Source organism: Narcine bancroftii, chromosome 11, assembly GCF_036971445.1.
Source record: "Narcine bancroftii isolate sNarBan1 chromosome 11, sNarBan1.hap1, whole genome shotgun sequence".
Lineage (NCBI taxonomy): Eukaryota > Metazoa > Chordata > Chondrichthyes > Torpediniformes > Narcinidae > Narcine > Narcine bancroftii.
This window is the reverse complement of record NC_091479.1, coordinates 19838636-19863668: the sequence shown is the minus strand read 5'-3', so window position 1 is coordinate 19863668 and position 25033 is coordinate 19838636. Positions and strand designations below refer to the sequence as shown.

At 49.4% G+C, this 25033-nt stretch overlaps 1 protein-coding gene across 3 annotated transcripts in view; it reads right to left on the bottom strand.

Annotated features, from left to right (window-relative positions):
* LOC138745611 (GRAM domain-containing protein 2A-like) overlaps positions 1-25033 on the bottom strand; it is a 91652-nt gene that overhangs the window by 27903 nt on the left and 38716 nt on the right. For 2 of the 3 annotated variants that reach the window (XM_069902829.1, XM_069902828.1), the window contains exon 3: positions 4220-4336. In XM_069902829.1, the coding sequence (XP_069758930.1) occupies positions 4220-4336 (117 nt within the window). Of the gene's footprint in view, positions 1-4219; positions 4337-19174; positions 19288-25033 lie in introns of those variants that run through there. The other variant, XM_069902830.1, reaches the window with a different exon arrangement.

The following is a 25033-nucleotide window of genomic DNA, read 5'->3' as shown; positions in this document are numbered from 1 at the left end:
CGGGCGAGGGGGCGAGGACGGGCGAGAGGGCGAGGACGGGCGAGGACGGGCGAGAGGGCGAGGACGGGCGAGAGGGCGAGGACGGGCGAGAGGGCGAGGACGGGCGAGAGGGCGAGGACGGGCGAGAGGGCGAGGACGGGCGAGAGGGCGAGGACGGGCGAGAGGGCGAGGACGGGCGAGAGGGCGAGGACGGGCGAGAGGGCGAGGACGGGCGAGAGGGCGAGGACGGGCGAGAGGGCGAGGACGGGCGAGAGGGCGAGGACGGGCGAGAGGGCGAGGACGGGCGAGAGGGCGAGGACGGGCGAGAGGGCGAGGACGGGCGAGAGGGCGAGGACGGGCGAGAGGGCGAGGACGGGCGAGAGGGCGAGGACGGGCGAGAGGGCGAGGACGGGCGAGAGGGCGAGGACGGGCGAGAGGGCGAGGACGGGCGAGAGGGCGAGGACGGGCGAGAGGGCGAGGACGGGCGAGAGGGCGAGGACGGGCGAGAGGGCGAGGACGGGCGAGAGGGCGAGGACGGGCGAGAGGGCGAGGACGGGCGAGAGGGCGAGGACGGGCGAGAGGGCGAGGACGGGCGAGAGGGCGAGGACGGGCGAGAGGGCGAGGACGGGCGAGAGGGCGAGGACGGGCGAGAGGGCGAGGACGGGCGAGAGGGCGAGGACGGGCGAGAGGGCGAGGACGGGCGAGAGGGCGAGGACGGGCGAGAGGGCGAGGACGGGCGAGAGGGCGAGGACGGGCGAGAGGGCGAGGACGGGCGAGAGGGCGAGGACGGGCGAGAGGGCGAGGACGGGCGAGAGGGCGAGGACGGGCGAGAGGGCGAGGACGGGCGAGAGGGCGAGGACGGGCGAGAGGGCGAGGACGGGCGAGAGGGCGAGGACGGGCGAGAGGGCGAGGACGGGCGAGAGGGCGAGGACGGGCGAGAGGGCGAGGACGGGCGAGAGGGCGAGGACGGGCGAGAGGGCGAGGACGGGCGAGAGGGCGAGGACGGGCGAGAGGGCGAGGACGGGCGAGAGGGCGAGGACGGGCGAGAGGGCGAGGACGGGCGAGAGGGCGAGGACGGGCGAGAGGGCGAGGACGGGCGAGAGGGCGAGGACGGGCGAGAGGGCGAGGACGGGCGAGGGGGCGAGGACGGGCGAGGGGGCGAGGACGGGCGAGGGGGCGAGGACGGGCGAGGGGGCGAGGACGGGCGAGGGGGCGAGGACGGGCGAGGGGGCGAGGACGGGCGAGGGGGCGAGGACGGGCGAGGGGGCGAGGACGGGCGAGGGGGCGAGGACGGGCGAGGGGGCGAGGACGGGCGAGGGGGCGAGGACGGGCGAGGGGGCGAGGACGGGCGAGGGGGCGAGGACGGGCGAGGGGGCGAGGACGGGCGAGGGGGCGAGGACGGGCGAGGGGGCGAGGACGGGCGAGGGGGCGAGGACGGGCGAGGGGGCGAGGACGGGCGAGGGGGCGAGGACGGGCGAGGGGGCGAGGACGGGCGAGGGGGCGAGGACGGGCGAGGGGGCGAGGACGGGCGAGGGGGCGAGGACGGGCGAGGGGGCGAGGACGGGCGAGGGGGCGAGGACGGGCGAGGGGGCGAGGACGGGCGAGGGGGCGAGGACGGTCGAGGGGGCGAGGACGGGCGAGAGGGCGAGGACGGGCGAGAGGGCGAGGACGGGCGAGAGGGCGAGGACGGGCGAGAGGGCGAGGACGGGCGAGAGGGCGAGGACGGGCGAGAGGGCGAGGACGGGCGAGAGGGCGAGGACGGGCGAGAGGGCGAGGACGGGCGAGAGGGCGAGGACGGGCGAGAGGGCGAGGACGGGCGAGAGGGCGAGGACGGGCGAGAGGGCGAGGACGGGCGAGAGGGCGAGGACGGGCGAGAGGGCGAGGACGGGCGAGAGGGCGAGGACGGGCGAGAGGGCGAGGACGGGCGAGAGGGCGAGGACGGGCGAGAGGGCGAGGACGGGCGAGAGGGCGAGGACGGGCGAGAGGGCGAGGACGGGCGAGAGGGCGAGGACGGGCGAGAGGGCGAGGACGGGCGAGAGGGCGAGGACGGGCGAGAGGGCGAGGACGGGCGAGAGGGCGAGGACGGGCGAGAGGGCGAGGACGGGCGAGAGGGCGAGGACGGGCGAGAGGGCGAGGACGGGCGAGAGGGCGAGGACGGGCGAGAGGGCGAGGACGGGCGAGAGGGCGAGGACGGGCGAGAGGGCGAGGACGGGCGAGAGGGCGAGGACGGGCGAGAGGGCGAGGACGGGCGAGAGGGCGAGGACGGGAGGGCGAGGACGAGGATGGGAGGGCATCCGAGTCGCGCTGCCGTCTCTCTCTCCCCCCCAGCCCGCCCGAGTCGCGCTGTTGTCTCTCTCTCCCCTGTGGAAGAGAGAGAGAGGAAAAGAGAGAGAGAGGAAGAGAGAGAGAGAGAATGGCAGCACGACTAGGTTGGACGGGGGGAGAGACGGCAGCGCGACTCGGGCGGGCTGGGGGGGGAGAGAGACGGCAGCGTGACTCGGGCGGGCTGTGGGGGGGAGAGAGAGACGGCAGCGCGACTCGGGCGGGCTGTGGGGGGAGAGAGAGACGGCAGCGCGACTCAAGCGGGCTGTGGGGGGAGAGAGAGACGGCAGCGCGACTCGGGCGGGCTGTGGGGGGAGAGAGAGAGATGGCAGCGCAACTCGGGCGGGCTGGGGGGGTAGAGAGATGGCAGCGCGACTCGGGTGGGCTGGGGGAGAGAGACGGCAGCGCGACTCGGGCGGGCTGGGGGAGAGAGATGGCAGTGCGACTCGGGTGGGCTGGGGGGAGAGAGACGGCAGCGCGACTCGGGTGGGCGGGGGGCAGAAGAGAGACGGCAGCACAATTCAGGTGGGCTTAAACCTGGGGCAGTTGGCTTTTGTTCTGAAATTCGGAAAAATCCAAAATTTGGAACACACTGTCCCCCAAGTGTTCCGGAAAGTGCTTGCTGTAGTATTGCGAGAGTTTTTGGTTCCTCATTTAAGAGGAATTTCTTCAGCCAGAGGGCGGTGAATCTGTGGAACATGTTGGCGGTTGTGGAGGCCGGGTCATTGGGTGTATTTAAGGCAGAGATTGGTCGGTTCTTGATTGGCCAGGGATATAGGGAGAAGGCCAGGCAGTGGGGAAATGGATCAGTTCATGATTGAATGATGGGGCTGATTCAATGGGTTGAATGGCCCATTTCTGCTCCTATGTCTAATTGTGAGGGGCACAGGGCAATGTGCATGGTGAATCTTTGTTTGCCTTTCAGTAGATCAAAGTTGTATTACATCATGTATGTTACATTTATTTATATATATATAATTAATGACAATAAAAGGAAATTGTACCTAAATATATAGGAGACACACAAGAGAGTGCAGATTCTGGTATTTGGAGCAAAACATGATGAAGACTTGTTATCTTAAAATTGGAAAATTCAATGGTCATTCGATTGGTGGATTGTGACGTGTTGTTCCTCTAGTTTACAGCATGAAAGAAGACCATTCAGTCCCTCTCTGCTGTAAAATCTTCAGTGTGAGGCTAATCGCTTCACCCTCATTCCCATTAATATCAGTTTTTAAGGCCCTTATTGATTCCATGGTCCTCACAGATAAGTGGTTCCAGACATCACTGTCATCGCCTGGCCCATCAGCTCAGCTGCTAAATCATCCCTCTATCTCCCCACCCCAAAGCGCTCACGAGCTTGTACATCTTAAACAAATTTTAACCTCATCTGATTTCACTCCGCAAATGGCCAGTGTCAAGATGGTGATCCCCTCGGGAAGGCACGTTGGCTGACCTGCAGTCACTGCCTCCCAGCTCAGGCGACCTGGGCCCAATCCAGGCCTCGGGTGCAGACCACGTGACCTTCGGTTCTTCCCTCTGTGACAGTACAGGTTTCTTCCGGGTGCTCCGGTTTCCACCCACATCCCAATGATGTGCTAGTCAATTGGTTAATTGAGCAATCCACCAGATTTCACCTCCACCCTAGCGGATGGGATTGTGGTATCATGGGAATTGGAGCAAATGGGCTTGATGGTTGCCTTAGACTTGGTGACCCAAAGGGCCGACTTCCGTGCTATGACTCAATAACTTCATTTCCAACCATTCCCTTCTCCCTCACCTTCCAGCAGAGCTCCCTTCAATCTTCTATTGCCATGTTTTTCTCTCCAGTCCATGTAATAATCCCGCTAAGACTTCATATCACATTGAAAATGAAAGGTTGCACTGCCACGTAGATAAGAGAGAGGAAGAGTTTTACCTTCCACGCGTACGTGATTCAAAGCTGTCCTCTTCCACCGAGGTCTCGAGCGCATCCAGGTTTGGGGAGGAGCTGCGCTCATTCTGCAGGGGCTCCATTTCTGGTGGCGGCTTCAGCCTGTAGTAACAGAAAAATTCAATGGAATTGTCCATGTGTAATGGTTTACAGGAACAACAACAAAAATGTGGGTATATAACCCCTCCAATGTAGTAAACATCCTTCACAAGAGAGTAATCTGACTAAAATGTCTGGCACCTGACCACAAAATGGTGCCACTGAGTGTTCCCTTCATTTCCTGTTTTTAAAACCCTTCTTAAAACTTGAGAGCAGAGAGGGAGAGAGAACGACAGAGACCACACAGAGAACGCAGAGAGAGGGGAGGAGGGGCGAGAGAGCACGCGAGAGAGAAAGAGAATGATAGAGAGAGAAGAAAGGAAGGAGAGGAAGAGGGACTGAGAGGTGGCAGGAAGGATCAAAGCAAGAGAAAAATGGTGGAAACCCAAGAGGCGAGAGTTGGAACGTGAGGGAGGTGATGGGAGAGTAGGGGCGCCAAGGCAAGGGTGCTCTGCTCAGGTCATTTTTTTTTTTAAAAACAGCGACATTTATTTCTAAACAATAGTGAATTATAAGACAGAGGGGAAGCAAGAGCGAGACATGAATATTTTAAACTCCACAAAGAGTCTTCAGTAAAGTCCAAAACTCTAGATACTAGAAATCTGGACCATCCAAGAATCCGGTCTTTTTGAAAACTCTCACACTCTTTAAAGTTAGTGGGCTTTTGTGCATGTGCGCGAGTGCCACAGACGCAGAGCGGCAAGAAGCGACCTCGCTCGTTGACTTCATTTTTCTTGAACACGGCTCGCTTTGATAAAGGAAGCATTCTGTATTTGCTGATGAACAACAAACTATCAACATCTACCCATTCATCTCTTCTTCCTTCCTCCTTAAGTCTGAAGTTTAAAAGTACTGCCTGAGAATCCGGACTGACCCACTCCCCGAGCCGCCCAGATTTTAGGATTTCTCCTGGAACCGGAGCAGTTAAGACGAGAGCCACTTTGAACGGAGTCTTTGGTCAAATGAAGGCACTGCCAATTCCCATGCCAGAATGGGGTATAACAAGGCGCAGAGGACCCAGAGTGTAACTTCCTCCAGGTGCTGTTAAAGGAATAACAAGGAAATATTTCACAATACAGGTACACAATTAATCTCCTGGGCATATGATTCATTTGATTTTCCTATCTGACCACATAGTCATCATCTAACCCTTCTGGGAATGTCTCATTCCATTCAGCTCAGTAATGTGTCTGACACAGTTAACCAATCAGGGGCTCACAGCGAGGTGACGGGTACAGACCACGTGCTTTGGGGAAAATGATTTCCCAAGTCAAAAGTACATTTTAACCCACCACAGGGAAAATGGGTAAGGAAGGTTCAAAGACTTTCCACACAAATGGCAAACAAGCAAAATTGGTAGCACATTCTTTATTAAAATGTTATTTTCAAATTCGCCAATCTCTTCTAACTTTAGCAAATTATGAAAAAAGCCATCCAAACAATATTCTGTTCAACGAGGATGTCTGCCAGATGAATTCTGAAAGATGCCAACATTCCCAACACTGAATTACAAGGCAATGAGCACCTCCATCTCTTGTGATCACTCAAGGATCACCTTCCCCACTGTCAACTTCCCGGTGGGGGGGGGTCACTATTCACAAACGGCATGACCAACTAACTCCATGGCTCCAACAACAGTGGTATCACAGAGCTGAAGACATGGTTTGGCGGAGCGGTCAGCACGACACCTTCGCAGCACCAGTGATCGGGACTGAACCTGGGTTCGAATCCCGCGCTGTCTGTAAGGAGTTTGCACGTTCTCCCCGTGTCTGCGTGGATTTTCTCCAGGAGGCTCCTGTTTCCTCCCACCGTTCAAAACTTATCGGGGTGTAGGTTAACGGGGTGTAAATTGGGCGGCAAGGACTCATGGGGCTGAATTGGCCAGTTTAAATTTTTAACATTTTTTAAATTAAATTGAAAAAAAATTAAATTAAAAAATTTAAAATGCAAAGATACCTCCAAACCACCCCTAACCCTCCTGCAGGGGGGAAATCAGGCGCACAGTAAAGATAATCTCTGCTTGCCTGCTGGATGGTGCAATACCAGCAGCCATTGGATGGCCATTTACAGCAGTTGTCCCCAAAGTGGTCAATATTGACCCTTGGAGGTGGGGTGGGGGGTTCGATGGGACTTTTGTGGTCAAAAGCAGGGGCAGATCAGTGGAAGATAGCACCCATGGCAGGTGCGACCAACCTCTGGCGAGAGCGGGTGTTGGTGGATGCCATGTTGTATTTGGCTTCGGCCTTTGAATGTGTTGAGAGCGAACGGGAGGACGGACGGAGCAGAGAAGAAGAGATAGTGTCCATCGCCACCATCACCTCACTCCCCACCCCAATCCAGCGCCTCCACCACACTCCCCCCTCATCCAGCATAGCCATCCCCACCCCGGATACCATGAGGGATCAAGTATTCCATGAAGGGGGTCAACTTTTACAAGTTTTGGGGACCCCTGATTTACAGTATTTCCTCGACCACCAGTGCGTAACGCCTACAACGTCACAGCAAAAGCCGTTCCAACATAGTCTCCTTCACATTCACTTCTGCCACCAAGAGAGAGAAAGGCAGCAGGCGCAGGCAAACCCACCACCTACAGGTTCCCCTTCAAGGTGACGCGGACATTTATCCCCAGCTCTTCAACCTTGCTGGGTCACACGACGTGGGGGTGGAATTAGACATTTGGCCCATCAAGTCTGTTCCGCCATTTACTATCCATTTCAAAGCTATTCTTCAGCCCTTTTCTCCATAAACCTTAAATTTGTTAGATTTTTAAGCTTAGACATACAGCACAGAAACAGGTTCTTTTAGCCCCACGAGGCCATGTCGTCCACTTATACCCAATCAACCCTGTACGTTTTTGAACAGTGGAAGGGAAACCGGAACCCACAAAAGCGTGAGGAGAATGTGCAAATTCCTTACAGACAGCGCCGGATTTGAACCCCACTAATAGCGTTGCGCTAACCGCTATGCGAATCGTGCTTCCCCTTCCTCATCGTAAAAAAATATATCGGGTGACTTGGGCTCCACGACCGTCTGTGGCAACTGATTCCGTAGATTCGCCGCCCTCTGGGTAAAGAAATTCCTCCTCATCTTGGTTCTAAAGGGACGTTTCTGTATTCTGAGCCTACTCCCCCCAGCACAGGAAACATCCCCTCCACGTCCACTCTATCCAGGTCCTTCAGAATTCAACAGGAGATCTACCCCTCCTCCTCTCTCCCCCCCCCCCACCAAACTCCAGCGATTACAGTTTCTATAAAGGTTATTTCTGCATTCAGCCTGTGTTCAGACTCGCTATTCTTTGAGCCCACCAAATTTTTCCCTTTCCATGCAACACAAGTATTTTCCACCAATTTAAAAATAGACAGAGCTCCCATTTCTTTCAGCATCTCTGAACATCCCATATCCTGGAGCAGGAATTTCAAGAGCAAAGTTTACGTAATGGGATCCCGCAAAAGTAAAAATGTAGAAGAATGCGGAGGTTCGTGTGGAGCGCAAACACCAGAAAGCACAGGATATAGGGAGTGCATGGCCTGACCGTGTGGTAAATTGCATGTAACAGAGACTTGTTTGGAGACCTTGTGCTTTGGTCGAGTTATAGATTGGTTTTCCTGTTCTTTTTTTTTTTTTTTTTTTTTTTTTTTTTTTTTTTTTTTTTAAATTTTTTTTTATTTTTCACACCATAAATCACATTAGCCATGATATACACTATTTCTTTTCACACATATACAGTGACTTTTTCTCCCCCCCCCCCCCCTTTCCTCCCAAACCACCCCCCCACCCCCCCCTCTCATCCATTTTAGGTATACAATCTAGGTTGCATTAAGCCAGTCAGACAATGTTGTCATTCAACAAAATTACACCAGAAATTCTACTGAGTCCATTCTTTTCTTTCCTTCTCCTTCCATCAACTTAGGTAATGTTTGTCCCCGGTAGGTTTTCGCTATTGTATTTAATGTAAGGCTCCTATACTTGTTCGAATATTTCAATGTTATTTCTTAACCAATATGTTATTTTTTCTAATGGAATACATTTATTCATTTAAATTTGGTAGTTTCTTCCTTTTAATTTGGTTATGTATTCCATTAATATTTAAAGACATATAGTTCAGCGTAGCCCTTTTATATTTTGTTTATCTTCTCTTTCCGTTTTTCCATCATTACCTTTCCTCCTTTTCCATTTCTGTTTTCTTATTTTCAACTCTTTATAAGACAACATTCCTACAACATCTAACATTTTCCTTATTCTCCTATTTCTATCTTATTTATCCCCAATCTCCCCTTCACCTCCTGAGTTGTCCTTTATCCCTTGTCGGACAACCACATCTCCCCTCTCCATTTGGATTTGCGAATCCACTCGCAAGCGTCAACTGATTTTGCAGTGACCGCTATTTCCCCCCACCCCGCCTCCCCCAGAAAAGATTTCACTTTTCATATGTCACAAAGGTCCCTCTTTTAATTCCCTCCTTATTCTCTCTATTCCATTACCTTCCCTTATTAATTCTTGTCTATACTATCCATATTTTCCTCTAAGTACAGATACATTCATGTATGCTCATTGTCTCTATTCACTCTTATACCTCTTTACCTGCATACATATCAATCGTGATCATTTTTACTCTCATTACCCGTCTTCATCCCTCAGTCTATTTTTGTCTTTACCCACATACATATCAGTCGTGATCATTTTAACTCTCATTACCCGTCTTCCTCCCTCAGTCTGTTTTTGTAATTGTTCTGCAAATTTTCGTGCTTCTTCTGGATCCGCGAATAGTCTGTTTTGTTGTCCTGGAATAAATATTTTCAATACCGCTGGATGCTTTAGTATAAATTTATACCCTTTCTTCCATAAAATCGCCTTTGCTGTATTGAACTCTTTTCTCTTCTTTAGGAGTTCAAAACTTATATCTGGATAAATGAAGATTTTTTGCCCTTTATACTCCAGTGGTTTGTTGCCCTCTCTTACTTTTTCCATTGTCTTCTCCAGTACCTTTTCTCTTGTAGTATATCTTAGGAATTTTACTACAATAGATCTTGGTTTTTGTTGTGGTTGTGGTTTAGAGGCCAATACTCTATGTGCCCTTTCTATTTCCATTTCATGCTGTAGTTCTGGACATCCTAGGGTCTTAGGTATCCACTCTTTTATAAACTCCCTCATATTCTTGCCTTCTTCATCTTCCTTAAGGCCCACTATCTTTATGTTATTTCTTCTGTTATGGTTTTCCATTGTATCTATTTTTTGAGCTAGTAGTTCTTGTGTCTCTTTAGTTTTTTTATTAGATTTCTCCAATTTCTTTTTTAAGTCTTCTACCTCCATTTCTGCTGCTACTGCCCGCTCTTCCATCTTGTCCATTTTTTTTCCCATTTCTGTTAAGGTCATCTCCATTTTAATTATTTTCTCCTCTGTGTTGTTTATTCTTTTTCTTAAATCCTTAAATTCCTGTGTTTGCCATTCTTTAAATGATTCCATGTATCCTCTAATAAGAGCAAGTATATCCTTTACCTTGCCTCTCTTTTCTTCTTCTATTTCACCATACTCTTCCTCTTCTTCTTCCTCTGGGTTGACCATCTGTTGTTTCTTTGGTGCCCTTTCCTCCTCTTCTATCTTGTTTCTATTGTCTTCTGTGGTCTCTTCTTGCTGCAGGTGTTCTGCAGCTGTCGTTGCCGGCTGTGGAGATCGACTCCCCAGCTGGTCCCCCCTCCCGTCGGTGTGTTTTTTTTCATTCGCATCGCGCATGCGCGAAACTTCGCGCATGCGCGGTTGCGCACTTTTGTTCGGCTCTGCGAGCCATTTTTGTAGTCCATTATTTACCGACCTGAGGGAACGGGTTTCTCTCTCCGCAGCGGGCCTCTTCGGACAGGTAAGGCCTTCACCTTTTCCCTCCTTTGTCTTCTCTTCCTCTCTTCTTACCGTTGCTTTCGACTTTTCTTTTTTTGTCGCCATCTTCTTTCCACCTTTATACTCACTTTTCTGTAACTTTTATTTCTGTGCCTTTGTGTTTTCTCTTGTTTTTCCCGACTTTTCTGGAGAGGGCTGGAGTTCACCGTCCGGCCACTACTCCATCGCGTGACTCCTCCACGGTTTTCCTGTTCAATTTACTTACGATCCACGGTATCAAAAGAAAAGGGAAGTCCGTTTACAATCACATCTTCATCTCACAACATCCCCAAACAGGCTCAGAGTCGAAAAGCAGTTGCTATTTTAAATTGCAAGCTGCAAGAGTCCAAGAACAGTAACTCTGAACAACGACGATTTTGCTTCCTGAACACTTCGGGTGTAGTGTTTGTTTAGGCATTTTGGACTACTGTCATAAAAATCATAACATTGCCCTATCGTGTACCTTTTTTTAAGATGCAACCTATTTTTGTGATTTCCTGTCATATTTTAAGTCTCCTTCAAGCATTCGAAACCACAAAGTGCAGCATGTTGTTGAAAATTCACTTCCTCCATTTGCACTTGGACTCCTTCCCCGCTGATCTTGGTGCAGTCGGTGACAAACACGGTGAAAGGTTTCAGCATGACATCTGCGACCATGGAAAAGCGGTATCAGGGCATCTGGAATCTATCAACGCTGGCCGACTATTGTTGGACACTGACGGGAGAGGCATCAGATGCTGAGTACAAATGAAAATCAGCGGCAAAAGATTTTGAGTCAGTTGAACTAACGCAGAGTGTCAGCGCCATTATGTGATTAAACTTGCCAAATTCAATAAAAGTTCATTTAGCGTTTCTCCGACTTCCTACGTGATACAGCAAATCTGAAATCATCTTTGTGTTCAGCTTGAAGTCGTCTTTCATATGTATTTTCAGGAAGCAAAATTTTTTTAAATGTTTGTGGTCCAGTGGGGGAGGTGGGCGGGGGGGGAGGGTGGAAGAGCCACACATTCCCCAGAACTGCAGCCCAACACCAAGTCTGCATGGCAAGGACTAAAACCACAACTTCTGACTCAAACAGCAAGAGTGTGACGCGCCAAGTCAAAGGATCACTCCAGATGTTCCCGATGCAACGAGCCCTCTGCTCCTCACCCTGTTCCCAATGGGAGCAAGCGTGGAGCTGTAGAGAGCTTTCCCACAGCTCAGGTTATGTCCCACAACCACAGATGGGGATGGAGGATGCTCTTCTTTCTCATTTCCCATTCCTCATGACATCCATGCGATTATTTGGCTCTTTGTCCCTGCTGGATAACAGAGCATTTCCATTAATACAAAAAACTGCTGGAGGAACTCAGCAGGTCCTGCAGTGTCCATAAGCGAGAATCAACGTTTCGGGTCTGAGCCCTTCATCGAGGTACCTAGATGGAAAGGGTGGTTCTTCACCTTTTATGGATGCTGCAAGACTTGCTGAGTTTCTCCAGCATTTTCAGATACAGATTTATTGTCAGAGTACATTCTTTGGGTCACTCCAACCCTGAGATTCTTTTTCCTGCGGGCGAGGCAGAATGACCACTTATTGGTAGTGCAAAAAAAACTATCCTCGATGTACACAAGTAAATAAATAAATGTAAACAAACTGACTGTGCAATACAGAGGGGAAAAAAAAAATCAATAAAGTGGAAAAATAAGAGTCCCTGATTGAATTTGTCGTTACCGCTTCTCGGCCTTTTGGGTAAGATCAAGTGTAGTATCTGATTGAGTTTGTCATTGAGGAATCTGATGGTGCAGGGGTAGCAGCTATTCTTGAACCTGGTGGTGCGAGAACAGAGCGGATGTGGGGTGGATCCTTGATGATTGGTGCTGCTGTCCGACGGTAGTGTTCCCTGTAGATGTCCTCAATGGAGGGTCCTGGGCAGTGTCCACTACTTTTTGCAGGGAGTTACACTCAGGGGTATTGGTGACCTCCCCTCCCCATACCAGACTGCGATGCAGTCGGTCAGCACACTTTCCACCACACCTCTGTAAAAATTTGCCAGGGTTTCTGGTGTCGTACCAAACCTCCACAAACTCCTGAGGAGGTCGAGACACTGACGTGCTTTCTTCACTATGCCATTGGGTCCAGGGAAGATCCTCCGAGATAGTGACTCCCAGGAACTTAAATTTTCTCACCCACTCCACTTCTGATCCCCCAATGATCACTGGATCGTACACCTCTGGTTTTCCCTTCCTGAAGTCAACCGTCAGCTTGGTGTCAGCACATTTGGTGAGCGCGAGGTTGTTGGTGCACCATTCAGCCAAGTTTTCAATCTCCCTCCTGTATGTGGACTCATCACCCCTTTTTATACAACCCACTACTGGTGGTTTGATGGTGATGTTGTCGTTCCGAGCCAAACAGTCATAGGTGTACACCGAGTTGAGCAGATTATTGTACACGTTTTTGTTTATTAACTGCAATGACAGCATCTGCAGTCTTTCCTGTTTCACAGTAATCTCACCCCTCCACTTATTTCCATGTAACCCATCTGTTTCCCTTGCTCACCGTCTCTCCTGGCCCCTTGTAACAAACTATCCAACCAGCCAGTGCACTTCTGGAACTAAAGACAAAGGAGCATCCAGAGGAAGCCCAGGCGATCCAAGGGAGTATAGGCAAACTCCACACAGACAGTGCCTGTGAGGAGGATGGCCTCCTGGTCACTGCAATTGTGATGCCTCAGCATTACACATTTGCATCACAACCCAGCACCAAGGACAAGTAGCAGGTTCAAATCCTTTGCTGTCTGTAGGGAGTTTGCATACTCTCCCTGTATCTGCATAGGATAGTCTCTGGGAGCTCGGGTTGCCTCAAAGATATACAGGATTAGTAGGTTAATTTGGTGGTATAGGCTGTTGGGCTGAGGTCCTCCATCAGCCAGCTCCCCACCATGACTACCAGCCCCCCCACATCTCCATCGGGCACACAAAACTCAAAACGGTCAACCAGTTTACCTATCTCGGCTGCACCATTTCATCAGATGCAAGGATCGACAATGAGATAGACAACAGACTCGCCAAGGCAAATAGCGCCTTTGGAAGACTACACAAAAGAGTCTGGAAAAACAACCAACTGAAAAACCTCACAAAGATAAGCGTATACAGAGCCGTTGTCATACCCACACTCCTGTTCGGCTCCGAATCATGGGTCCTCTACCGGCACCACCTACGGCTCCTAGAACGCTTCCACCAGCGTTGTCTCCGCTCCATCCTCAACATCCATTGGAGCGCTCACACCCCTAACGTCGAGGTACTCGAGATGGCAGAGGTCGACAGCATCGAGTCCACGCTGCTGAAGATCCAGCTGCGCTGGATGGGTCACGTCTCCAGAATGGAGGACCATCGCCTTCCCAAGATCGTATTATATGGCGAGCTCTCCACTGGCCACCGTGACAGAGGTGCACCAAAGAAAAGGTACAAGGACTGCCTAAAGAAATCTCTTGGTGCCTGCCACATTGACCACCGCCAGTGGGCTGATAACGCCTCAAACCGTGCATCTTGGCGCCTCACAGTTTGGCGGGCAGCAGCCTCCTTTGAAGAAGACCGCAGAGCCCACCTCACTGACAAAAGGCAAAGGAGGAAAAACCCAACACCCAACCCCAACCAACCAATTTTCCCTTGCAACCGCTGCAATCGTGTCTGCCTGTCCCGCATCGGACTGGTCAGCCACAAACGAGCCTGCAGCTGACGTGGACTTTTTACCCCCTCCATAAATCTTCGTCCGCGAAGCCAAGCCAAAGAAAGAAAAATAGGCTGTTGGGCCAAAAGGGCCAGATATCATTAAAATCAAAAGAAGTTCCCATATCTCAAAGGCAAACTGGCCACTAGACTAATTGGCCACTGTAATTGCCCAGAGTGTGTAATGAGGGCCTGACCTGGGCGGCAGGTGGGGAGGGGAGGGAAATGATGGGAATGTGGGGAGAATAAAAAGAAGTTAGTGTAAAAAGTATGCGTCATGGTCTCCGCAGACGGGGAAGGCCAGAGGGTGGATGAAAGAAACACATTCACCATCCAGACTGTGACCACAGTGTCTGAAGCAAGCGAACAGGGTTTTTTTTTTGCAAGGCCTCCTCAGTAAAGGAGGGCCCCCCTTACATGGTGCAATTCAAAGAGGATTCCAATTAAATTACAGGCAATAAATACCAGCAAAGGCACACAAGCAAAGTAATTAAGTCCGTCCACTTCTCTCGGAACAGTGGGTGATGTTAAGGCAGAGTTATCACACAATGGCCCCAGTGTACTCACAGGGGCTCAGACCCTGTCCGCAGGCAAGAGTCCATTCAGAGAACACGCTGAGGAACTGTTTGAAACTCTCCACGGGGAGGAGAGGGGAGCGTGCACCAGGAAAGGTCGGGATTTTTTCCCCAAAAATAAGATTTCCGCTCTGCACGGGGAAAAAAAGAGCGAATCGGAACTTCCTCTGGCACAACCCATGCAAGAGGAATGAGTGCCAACCCTTCATTCAGTTTGGATGACTGCTGGGTTTGCAGCAAGGATGAGAAAAGGCTTTGCACAACCACACTCCGTGAACTTGCAAAACTCGATACCTCGCCAAGGCAGGGAACAGCTCCAGCAGCTCGCTAGCCAGCTGTGACGTTCCATTTCCCTTCTCACTCTGCATTTTGTACAATGCACAAAGGTGCTTTAGTTTTTTTTTCCAATGGAGACCCACAGCACGGTAACAGGCCCTTCTGGCCTGTGTCACCCAAATGACCTATGACCTGCACCTCCTCTGCAGGTGACGGAGAGTGTACAAATTCCGTACAGACAGTGCCGGGCCGCTGGCGCTGTAATAACTGCGTCGCCAAGCAAAAACAGGGAGGCTTTGGGCACGGGCCAGAATAATTGGTGATCCTGCGGACGCCACGTGACCAGCTGCGTTTTTCCAGCACTAACTGGACCCGAAGTCTGCGGGCCTTCTCATTTCAAAGCAACGGCAGGCTGACTTAGCTGCCCGAATGGAGGAAAAACTCAGCAGGTCAGGGAGTGACTGTGAAGAGCCGAAAATCTGGCTGCAACTAGCGATCACAGGAATGAAATGTTGACCGTTCCTCTTTCCAAAGGTGCTGACCGACACGCTGCCTCTTTGTCCTGCGGTTCGTGCTTTTAAATTCAGATTTCCAGCATCTGCTACTTTTTTCCCCCCACCAAAAAAATCTTTGGATACTGTCCCAACCGGCTACAACGCACACTAACTCATTCCAAAACCATTCTCAGCCCAGGAAACCCTCAGAAAAGAAAGCTGGCAGTGGAGAGAACGACAAAGTTAGCATTTCACGTCAGCAATCTTTCATCAGAGCTCGTCAACCTGAAATGTTAATTAGCTTCTCTCTGTTTATACCATTTTCCTTTTTTTTGTACCCCAACCCTCCCTCAGCAGAAAAATCTTCCAGGCTTAGCACCTGAATGGAGGAATGGGTGGTGCTTGTGTACATACTTGTTATGTGTAAATATCATGACCTTTTCTGGTCAACCCTGCGCTCACTGGCCGGCTCGTGACTCCTCCCCTTTCTCCCCCATTAAGGCTGTCATGCCGCAAGCATGGCCCCCCCTCTCCCCCCCCAGTTCGAGTTCGAGTCCGGGACGGGGTGAGCGACCAACACAGTCAGGGGACGCTGTCCATCTCTTACAAATAAAAGCCTTCAGTCTCTGCGACTTCAGGCTCGGCGCAATTGATCAAGAGATTCCATTCTGGGTGTGGGGTGGGACAGCGCAATCAATCACCTAACCCGAACGGGGAGGGAGGGGATGGTGAGCAAAAGCGCTAGGGGAAGATCCTCCTTGAACTCAAGGTTCCAGGTTCCTTTTATTTTAAGTGTACATGATATACGTCAACATTTGGCTGCTGTAAGGCAATCAAAGAGTCGCTGTGATCATTGCCCGGTGCTCCTGACGACAGGAGAAAGAGAAGCAAGGCAGAGACCCCGAGTGTCGGTGGATTTGCCTCCAGCGCTCCCCGCAGCCGCACAGGCTCTGGTCCCAACCATCGGCCGCCCGAGCTCCAGATCCAAGCCAAGTATCGGAACCAGGATGCGAGAGGGTTCGGATCTGGAGCTCGGGTGGCCGATGGTTTGGACTGGAGTCCGCGTGGCTGCGGAAGGGGAATTCGTGGACACTCGGTGTCTCGGGAAGGGGGGGTGGGAACACTCTCTTTTGCTGCTCTTTCTCTGACCATAAGGGGCGCCGGGCAAGACTAAAGGTAAGTTTGTGTAATATTACACCTGTTTTATTACATGACAATAAAGATCTTGAATCTCTGTAAATCTCTACCTCAGGGACAGGCTGCATCCGGCCCGCGGTCCAAATCTATCCGGCCCACCGATCCGCAGGTACAATTAGCATAGACGGATGCCCGATGTGCCACCGGCCCTCTCCCCACTCCCCATCCAGTGCCGCTGAAAAATCAGTGTGGCCTACTGTTCAACCACCGACTCACCATCTGGCCCGTGCACGGTAAAAGGTTGCCCACCCACCCCCCCCCCCCACCTAGCTCATGGGGGTGTGGGGGCAGCTCAGAGCTCGGATCTTCGCACACCACCACCCCACCCCCCTCATCGATTCTATCTACACTTCCTGCTGCATCCAAAAAACAACCAGGATATGCAAGGATTCATCCCACCCCGGCCACACTCCATCTTTCTATCGGGAAGAAGATGCAGGAGAAGATTACCCCACCAAGTATATTCCAAAATATTCATACATATTTTATATCGTTATAAATATGCGAAGCTGTTCTGTGTATCATGTGCGCACACGTAGGCACCGCGGTCCAGAGAAACAGGGTTTCGGCTGGTTGTGCATGTACAGACAGCTGGTAATAAACTTGAACTTGAAAGGGGAAAGTTAATAGGGGAACAGCATTTCTCCTGACCATAATGCTCGGCACATCGTAATCTCATATATACATAACAATATAATACAAAATGTTTATGAATTAATTTTTTTAATTTAGACATACAGCACTGTAATTGGCCATTTCCGCCCACGAGTCCGTGCCACCCAATTAACCTACACACCCGAATAGTGGGAGGAAACGGAACCCTCGGGGAAAACGCCACAGAGACATGGGGAGACATGCAAACTCCTTATTGACAGCGCGGGATCAGAATCAGGATTTATTGTCACAAACAAGTCATTAAATTTGGTGTTTTGTGACCGAATCATAAGGCAAGCATTCATGTTATAACCATCTTACGACATTACTAGATGTAAAAAATTAATTATTATAACATAATAGTGAGGCCGCGTCTATGGTTCATTGATTATTCAGGGATCTGATGGCAGAGGCGAAGGAGTTGTCCTTGTGCCACTGAGTGCTCGTCTTTAGGCTCCTGTACCTTTTTTTCCCCCCCCGATTTTAGCAGAGCGAAGAGGGCCTGGCTTGGATGGTGGGGAGGCTTTGAGGATAGACACTGCCTCGATGGAGTGAAGTCTGGAGACTGTGATGTCACAGGCCCAGTTAAACCCCGGTCCCGATCGCTGGCGCTATAAAAAGCATTGCGCTCACCGCTCCATCAACCGTGCCAGCTATAATTTACTTGTATCATTTATGAGAGACCCAAGATACTGTCCTTCAACCTCAGAGCCTGCGGAAGAAGCGGTTTTCCAGCTTGGCATTGTCCCCATTGTTGGATTCTACCTCTTACCCACACGTTATGGAAGAGCTGTGAGATGGAGACTAGAGCGGTGGGAAATGCCCACAGATTAGACACCAGGAGAGAAAAGTCGAGTCAACATTACAGATGAATAACCCATTGGCCAACCGGATAAAAACAAAAATAAAGTCGCCTGGAGGTGTTGAGTTCACTCTCAACTGTGAAAGGGAAATGAGGTGTTGATCATTGCATTAAATATAGAAAAACCCCACAGAGTGGGACTGAGAATTAGTGTCAAGCAACTTGGACCTCAGAGTCACCCATGAGTTTGGTCTCTCCATTGGGGAAGATATCACATTATGAGAGGGTATATTTGTACATCAAAACATTTCACCCAATGCAAACTTTTACAGTGTAGGCGTTACTTCACATGGGACTCTTTAGCTTCATTTGGATGCAGTTTAAATGAAATGTCCTGTTTTGTGAAAACTGCCAAAATGTTTGGCCTGGAAGTCAGCCTGAAGAAAACTGAGGTCCTCCATCAGCCAGCTCCCCACCATGACTACCAGCCCCCCCCACCCCCCATCTCCATCGGGCACACAGAACTCAAAACGGTCAACCAGTTTACCTACCTCAGCTGCACCATTTCATCTGATGCAAGGATCGACAATGAGATAGACAACAGACTCGCCAAGGCAAATAGCGCCTTTGGAAGACTACACAAAAGAGTCTGGAAAAACAACCACCCGAAGAAACACACAAAGATCAGCATGTACAGAGCCGTTGTCATACCCACACTCCTGTTCGGCTCCGAATCATGGGTCCTCTACCGGCATCACCTACGGCTCCTAGAACGCTTCCATCAGCGCTGTCTCCGCTCCATCCTCAGCATTCATTGGAATGACTTCATCACCAACATCGAAGTACTCGAGCTGGCAGAGTCCGCAAGCATCGAATCCGTGCTGCTGAAGACCAAACTGCGCTGGGTGGGTCACGTCTCCAAGATCGTGTTATATGGCAAGATCTCCACTGGCCACCAAGACAGAGGTGCACCAAAGAAGAGGTACAAGGACTGCTTAAAGAAATCTCTTGGTTCCTGCCCCATTGACCACCGCCACTGGGCTGATATCGCCTCCAACCGCGCATCTTGGCGCCTCACAGTTCGGCAGGCAGCAACCTCCTTTGAAGAAGACCGCAGAGCCCATCTCACTGACAAAAGACAAAGGAGGAAAAACCCAACACCCAACCCCAACCAACCAATTTTCCCTTGCAACCGCTGCAACCGTGCCTGCCTATCCCGCATCGGACTTGTCAGTCACCAACGAGCCTGCAGCAGACGTGGACATACCCCTCCATATATCTTCGCCCACGAAGCCAAGCCAAAGAAAGAAAAGATGAAATGTCAGAAGGGCCAGGCGTGCTTACGATCCTGGAGGTAACAGTCATTCTTCACCAGAGCGTGTCCAGGCACAGAATGTCTCAGACAGTTTGTACAAGGTCACAAATTGTTCTTCCTCGGGGCGGATAAGATCACGCTGCGGTTGTTGGACATGGCCTGGGCTGATTCACACTGCACCCTATCCTGTACAGCAACCCCTTCCTCCCATCATTTGATTCATCCTGCTCGTGCAGGGCACTTCACTAACACGGGCTCGTGACCAATGCCAGCCATCCGGTCAGATTCATACAACCACTGGCACAAGAATTAATTAGCAGGAGTAGGCCGGAGCCCCCTCAAGCTCACTGCTCCACTCTCCAACATCTCGGGCGATCTTCCATTTCTGCACTATTTTCCATCACTACTGCTACAGATTCTTAAAACACGTGGATGAGAGAAAAATAGGGAGGGTTGAGTACTTTTTTAGGAAGAATATATGGGTCAGCACACAATTTTGAGGGCCGAAAGGCCTGCACTGTGCTGCATTATTCTATGTTCTATCTCCAATTTGAATTTATTCAATGATTAACCCTTCAGAGATCTCCAGGCCAGAGAAATACCAAAGATTCACTGAAGACATTTCTCCTCATCTGTGACCCTCCTTCTCAAGCGAGACTCCTCTACCTGGGAAACCCCCTCCCTCCATGTCACGTCATGCAACCATAAGAAATAGGAGCAGGAATTGGCCATTAAGCCTATTCCACCGTTCAATAAGATCGTGGCAGATCTGGCCATGGAATCAACTTCACTGATCCACCTGTTCCCATTAATTCCCCTGCAGTGCAAAGATCTGCCATCAATGTATTTAATGAGGCAGTCTCTACGGCTTCCTTGGACAGAGGATGCTACATTTTCACTACTCTTCTCATCTCTGTCCTAAATCTACTCCCCCTGCGAAACTAGGCCATTCAGCCTATCGAGTCTACCCCTCCATTCAATCACGAGCAGATCCATTTCCCCACTCAGCTCCACTGCCCATCTCTCTCTCCATAACCTTTGATACCCTATCAAATCAAGAACCTATCAATCTCTGTCTTAAACACACCCAATGACTTGGCCTCGACAACCGCCTGTGACAACGAATTCCACAGATTTGCCACACTCTGGCGGAAGCAATTCCCCGCATCTCCATTCTAAGTGGACATCCTTCAATCCTGAAGATGTGCCCTCTTGTCCTAGACTCTGCCACCGTGAGAAACAACCTTTCTACATCTACTCTGTCCACACTGTTCAGCATTTGAAATGTTTCAATGAGATTCCCCCCTCATTCTCCTAAATTCCAAAGAGTACAGGCTAAGAACTGTCAAACACTCCTTTCGAGGCTATGTGCCCTCGTTCTCATCTCACCTCCCTGTGGATACAACTTTCTGCATTTTATCTAATCGCTTTCCTTATCCTTCAAGATATTTTCTAAAGTTTCAATGAGATCATATCTCATTCAAAACTCTGGCGATAACAGTCCTGGTCAACAGAATATCATTTTGTGTGCCAAATTGTTGACATATTATTAATAGCGGGGGCCTCAAGCCCCAGATCTTTGTGGCATCTTCCTCTATTCATTCCCTGCAACCTGAGAAAGACTTGCACATTCCTGTGGTTTACTTTTTCTCTCTCACTTTCTCCCAATGATTAATTCTCAATCAATATCTGTATTTTACACCCCAATTTCATGTCCCCTAATCTTGTTGGTCAATAATTTTCATGGGTCCTTATTGAATGCGATCTGAAAATCTGGTTGCCTTCCCCCTTGTCTGTTCTCCCAGGAACACGTTCAAAGATTTCCGGCAGATCAAGTCACCTGTTTGTTGTTCATACCATGCATTGCAAGGTACAGCCGAGGGAGCATTTCTCCAGGACCTGATGCAATTTCCCTTTTATAAATCCATGCTAACTCTCCCTCAGTTTTATTTCTCTTTTCAAGATGTTCTGTTATTGTATTGTAGATTCCATTAGACAGCAGTTCCGCATCTTCCCACTCCTTTCTTTAATGGGAAGGTCACATTTTCTACAGCCTCCAATCCACTTCCAACTGCCTCGGTGCTTTGAAAGACGACTCCAGACCATTCTCGGTCTCTGAGCACCAACTTGAACTCGCAACTCTGGGGTCTCAAACTCACCACCTCCTTTCCAATTAGTTTCTGACCAAATCTCGCTCGATTCCGCATTCTCTAATCAGACACTTTTTTGGTAACTTCATTCCCTGTGAGGAGTCCTCCATCTCTTCACTGCAAATGTGCTGAAGGTTATGAAACCCGGTAAATATATACAGCAAGTCGCAGAGCCTCTGATCTTTCTGTACAAAGAATATGAACGCTTTCAGGATTAAAAAGATGCCGGAAGGATTTATTGGCCTGATGCAGAGATGAGGGGCTTTTACTTTTGAGGATGTTCCCAGTTGAGAGACGGTTCGGCAAGGTTTAAGCCAGATGCTGAAAATTACGAACTGCTTTAACATGGTGTGGAAGGAGAGACAGTTGCCAGCTGATTGGAAGATAAAATAAGATGCTGTGTGACATGCCGAGCTTCTCCCACAATGTGTGATAAAATATCCAGCAGTCTTATTTAGAAGTAAACCACGAAAAATCTGCAGACACCGGGGTCGAAGTAAAAACAAAATCCTGGAGAAACTCAGCAGGTCAAACAATGTCCTTTCTGCAGCAAGGATAAAAATACGTAACGTAACGGACGTTTCGGGCTTGAGCCCTTCACCAAAGTATGAAGAAAATGTGGGTAGGTGTCTGAACAACAATATTGGGGGAAGGGCAAAGGCAGGTGATGGATAGGTGGAGGAGGGAGGGAGGGGACAGCAGTGATCAGGGGGAGGTGGGATGGCTGGGTTGGGTAGAAGGGGAAGGGAGGGGAGTACTGGATCGACAGGAAAGGGGGAAAGAAAAGGCAAGCAGGTTTAGCAAAAAGCTGTTAATGTCATCCGGCTGGAGAGTGCCCAGACGGAAATAATCCAATCTATGGGTGGTCAAGGCTGGGATAGTGCACAAGGCCATGGACAGACACAGAATTGAAATGGCTGGCCACTGGGAAGTTGCTGTTGTGGCGGACGGAGCGGAGGTACCGAGCAAAGCGATCTCCCAATCTGCGAACCCCGGTCTTTATTCACACGCAGCCAGATGAGACAAATAAGAGGACAGGCAAGGGAAGAATGTGTAAGCAGACAGCACCCAAGGTTCGGGTCGCTCAAGTTGAGAGACAGATGCAGCCTTTTAACTTTGAAAAGCAGCATACTTTTGTAAGATAATCGCGCAAATGTTCCAAAGCAAAGATTTCAGAAGGGACGAGCAAAGATTGAACAGTGAAATCAATTAAAACAGCCCTATAAAAATCCACCACAACCTCGTTCAGCCAATGGCCTCTCGTGTAGTATGATCGAATGATCCTTTCCAAGATGCAGAAAGTTTGTTCCTCTTCATCAATGTCCTGTACAAACCAATAAATCTTTACAGAATTCTTATGTTTGCATGCATTTCCTGGTTATAAAGCATAGTTTTGGATGTCATCTCTCTTAACGATGGTTATAAAGCTATTTATGCACATTTATAATGGTGGCCACAGGTAGATAACAGTGCAATTTGAATCCTCCACTCTCAATCTGTGCTGCAAGGAGCTATATTTCGATAGTTTTTTTTTATTGACTCGTTGTTAGAAGCCCACAGAAGATTAAATGGTTTACATATTTAATATATGCCTTGCTTTATACAAGTGAGGTGTAAATGTACAATTACACACGTTTGGGTCAAGTTATCAATTTCAACTCCAACAACCTATTACTAAACGAACTGGAGGAGGATGAGAAAAACCATACCGTACAAGGCCAAAAATGTTTCGACAGGAGGGATTTCAGAGGAAGGGCGAGAGAGTATCTCAATCTGAGAGAGAGAGAGAGAGAGAGAGAGAGAGAGAGAGAGAGAGAGAGAGAGAGAGAGAGAGAGACAAAGTGAATGGGAATTGTAGGAGTGCCTTCAGCTACCAATAAACTAGAGGGAGATAAAGACTGACTGACCCCACCTTCAGCGTGGCCACCAGTGTGAACACAGCCATCAAGGTACGATCCCGGTGACAGTAATATAACGCTGTACTGCAATAATTTTGCTTCCTGGACATTTTACGAGTGCATTTTATGGATTTTAGACTGTTGTTCAGGAAAATCACTTTAAAATGTTCCTTTTTTTGATGCAACCTATTTTTTTATTCATTCCTGTCATATTTTACTTCAAGCGTACCAACCACGAACTCCAATGTGTCATTGAAAATTCACTTTCTGCATTCGCACTTGGACTCCTTCCCCGCTGACCTTGGTGCCGTCAGTGACAGACACGATGAGAGGTTTCACCAGGACATTGCGACCATGGAAAAATGGTATCAGGGCCACTGGCCGACTATTATTCGACACTGGCACGAGAGGCACCAGGTGCAGAGTAGAAAGGAAAACCAGTGGCAAAACATTTTTAGGTCAGTTGAACTAACGCAATGTACCAGCGTCACGATGTGATTTAACATGCTAAATTCAATAAAATTCAATGTTTCTCCGACTTCCTACATGATACAGTAAATCTGAAATAATAATTGTGTTCAGTTTGAAGTCGACTATCATAATCCACAGTTTTTTTTTTCCAGGAAGGAAACCTTTTGAAAGAAATTTATTGTTCAGTGTTGTCATTGAAACAGGCCATTCAGCCCAACCTGCTGACCAAGATGTCTACATCAGCTACACCAGTGGTTCTCAACCTTTTTCTTTCCACTCACATTCCACTTTAAGTAATCCCTATGCCATCGTTGCTCTGTGATTAATAGTAAGGGATTGCTTAATGTGGTATCCAAGTGGAAAGAAAAAGTTTGCAAAGCACTGTTCTAATCGTACCTCATTGACTCGTCATGTGCACGGTTTCAGAACTCTAAAGGAAATGGGCCAATGACAATTTTCCTCAAGCAAAATATTTCAGTAACAATTGGGTCCAGAACAGAGATTCTCAACCCCACTCACATCCCACCTTAAGCAATCTCTTACTAATCACAGAACACCCAAGGCATAGGCATTAAAGTGGTATGTGGGTGGAAAGAAAAAGGTTGAGAACCACTGAGCTAGACTTATTGGTCATAAACGATGGTCAGGACATTTCCAGTATTTTCAAATAATTGAAGTGAGAATAGTTCTCTCATGTGAGAAGACAGGTCTCAGTCTGACCTCAACTTCCAGAGATAGTACATCCCCACATCCAATATTCCATTAACTGACAAGTTCTATGAACCAAACTTATTTTCAGCACCAAAACACTGGAGGAGACATTTGAAAAAGCCACGGAGGAGAATTTCTAGTGCTGCATTTTATCATATTTTGTAAGCAGAAATCACGTTGATTTTGGTGCATATTGAACATTATTTCTGCTCGAAAAGCCTGCTGTTATATTTTGTCGCTGTTTACCCGCTGTTACGAGTATTCTACTACTGGGCTACTTAAAGTCATTGTTCCATTAACAAAAAAAAAAACCCCAAAAACAGTTCGGTCCCAAGCATTTCGGATATGAACCTCAACACTCAACATTGGAGGACAGAGGATTGCTCTAAACTCCTTGGGCAGGATGTGAAACCACATCTTAACCCGAGATGTAAGTGGAACCCTTTCAAAAGCTGCTGCAACGAGAGAGCCAGAGATGTGGGGGATGGAAGAGAGAAACAAAATATAACTGTGGCTGACTGTGCACAGTAATCTAATCTAGCATGCAGTGTTCCAACATAAAGTACTGCAACTTTACCTCA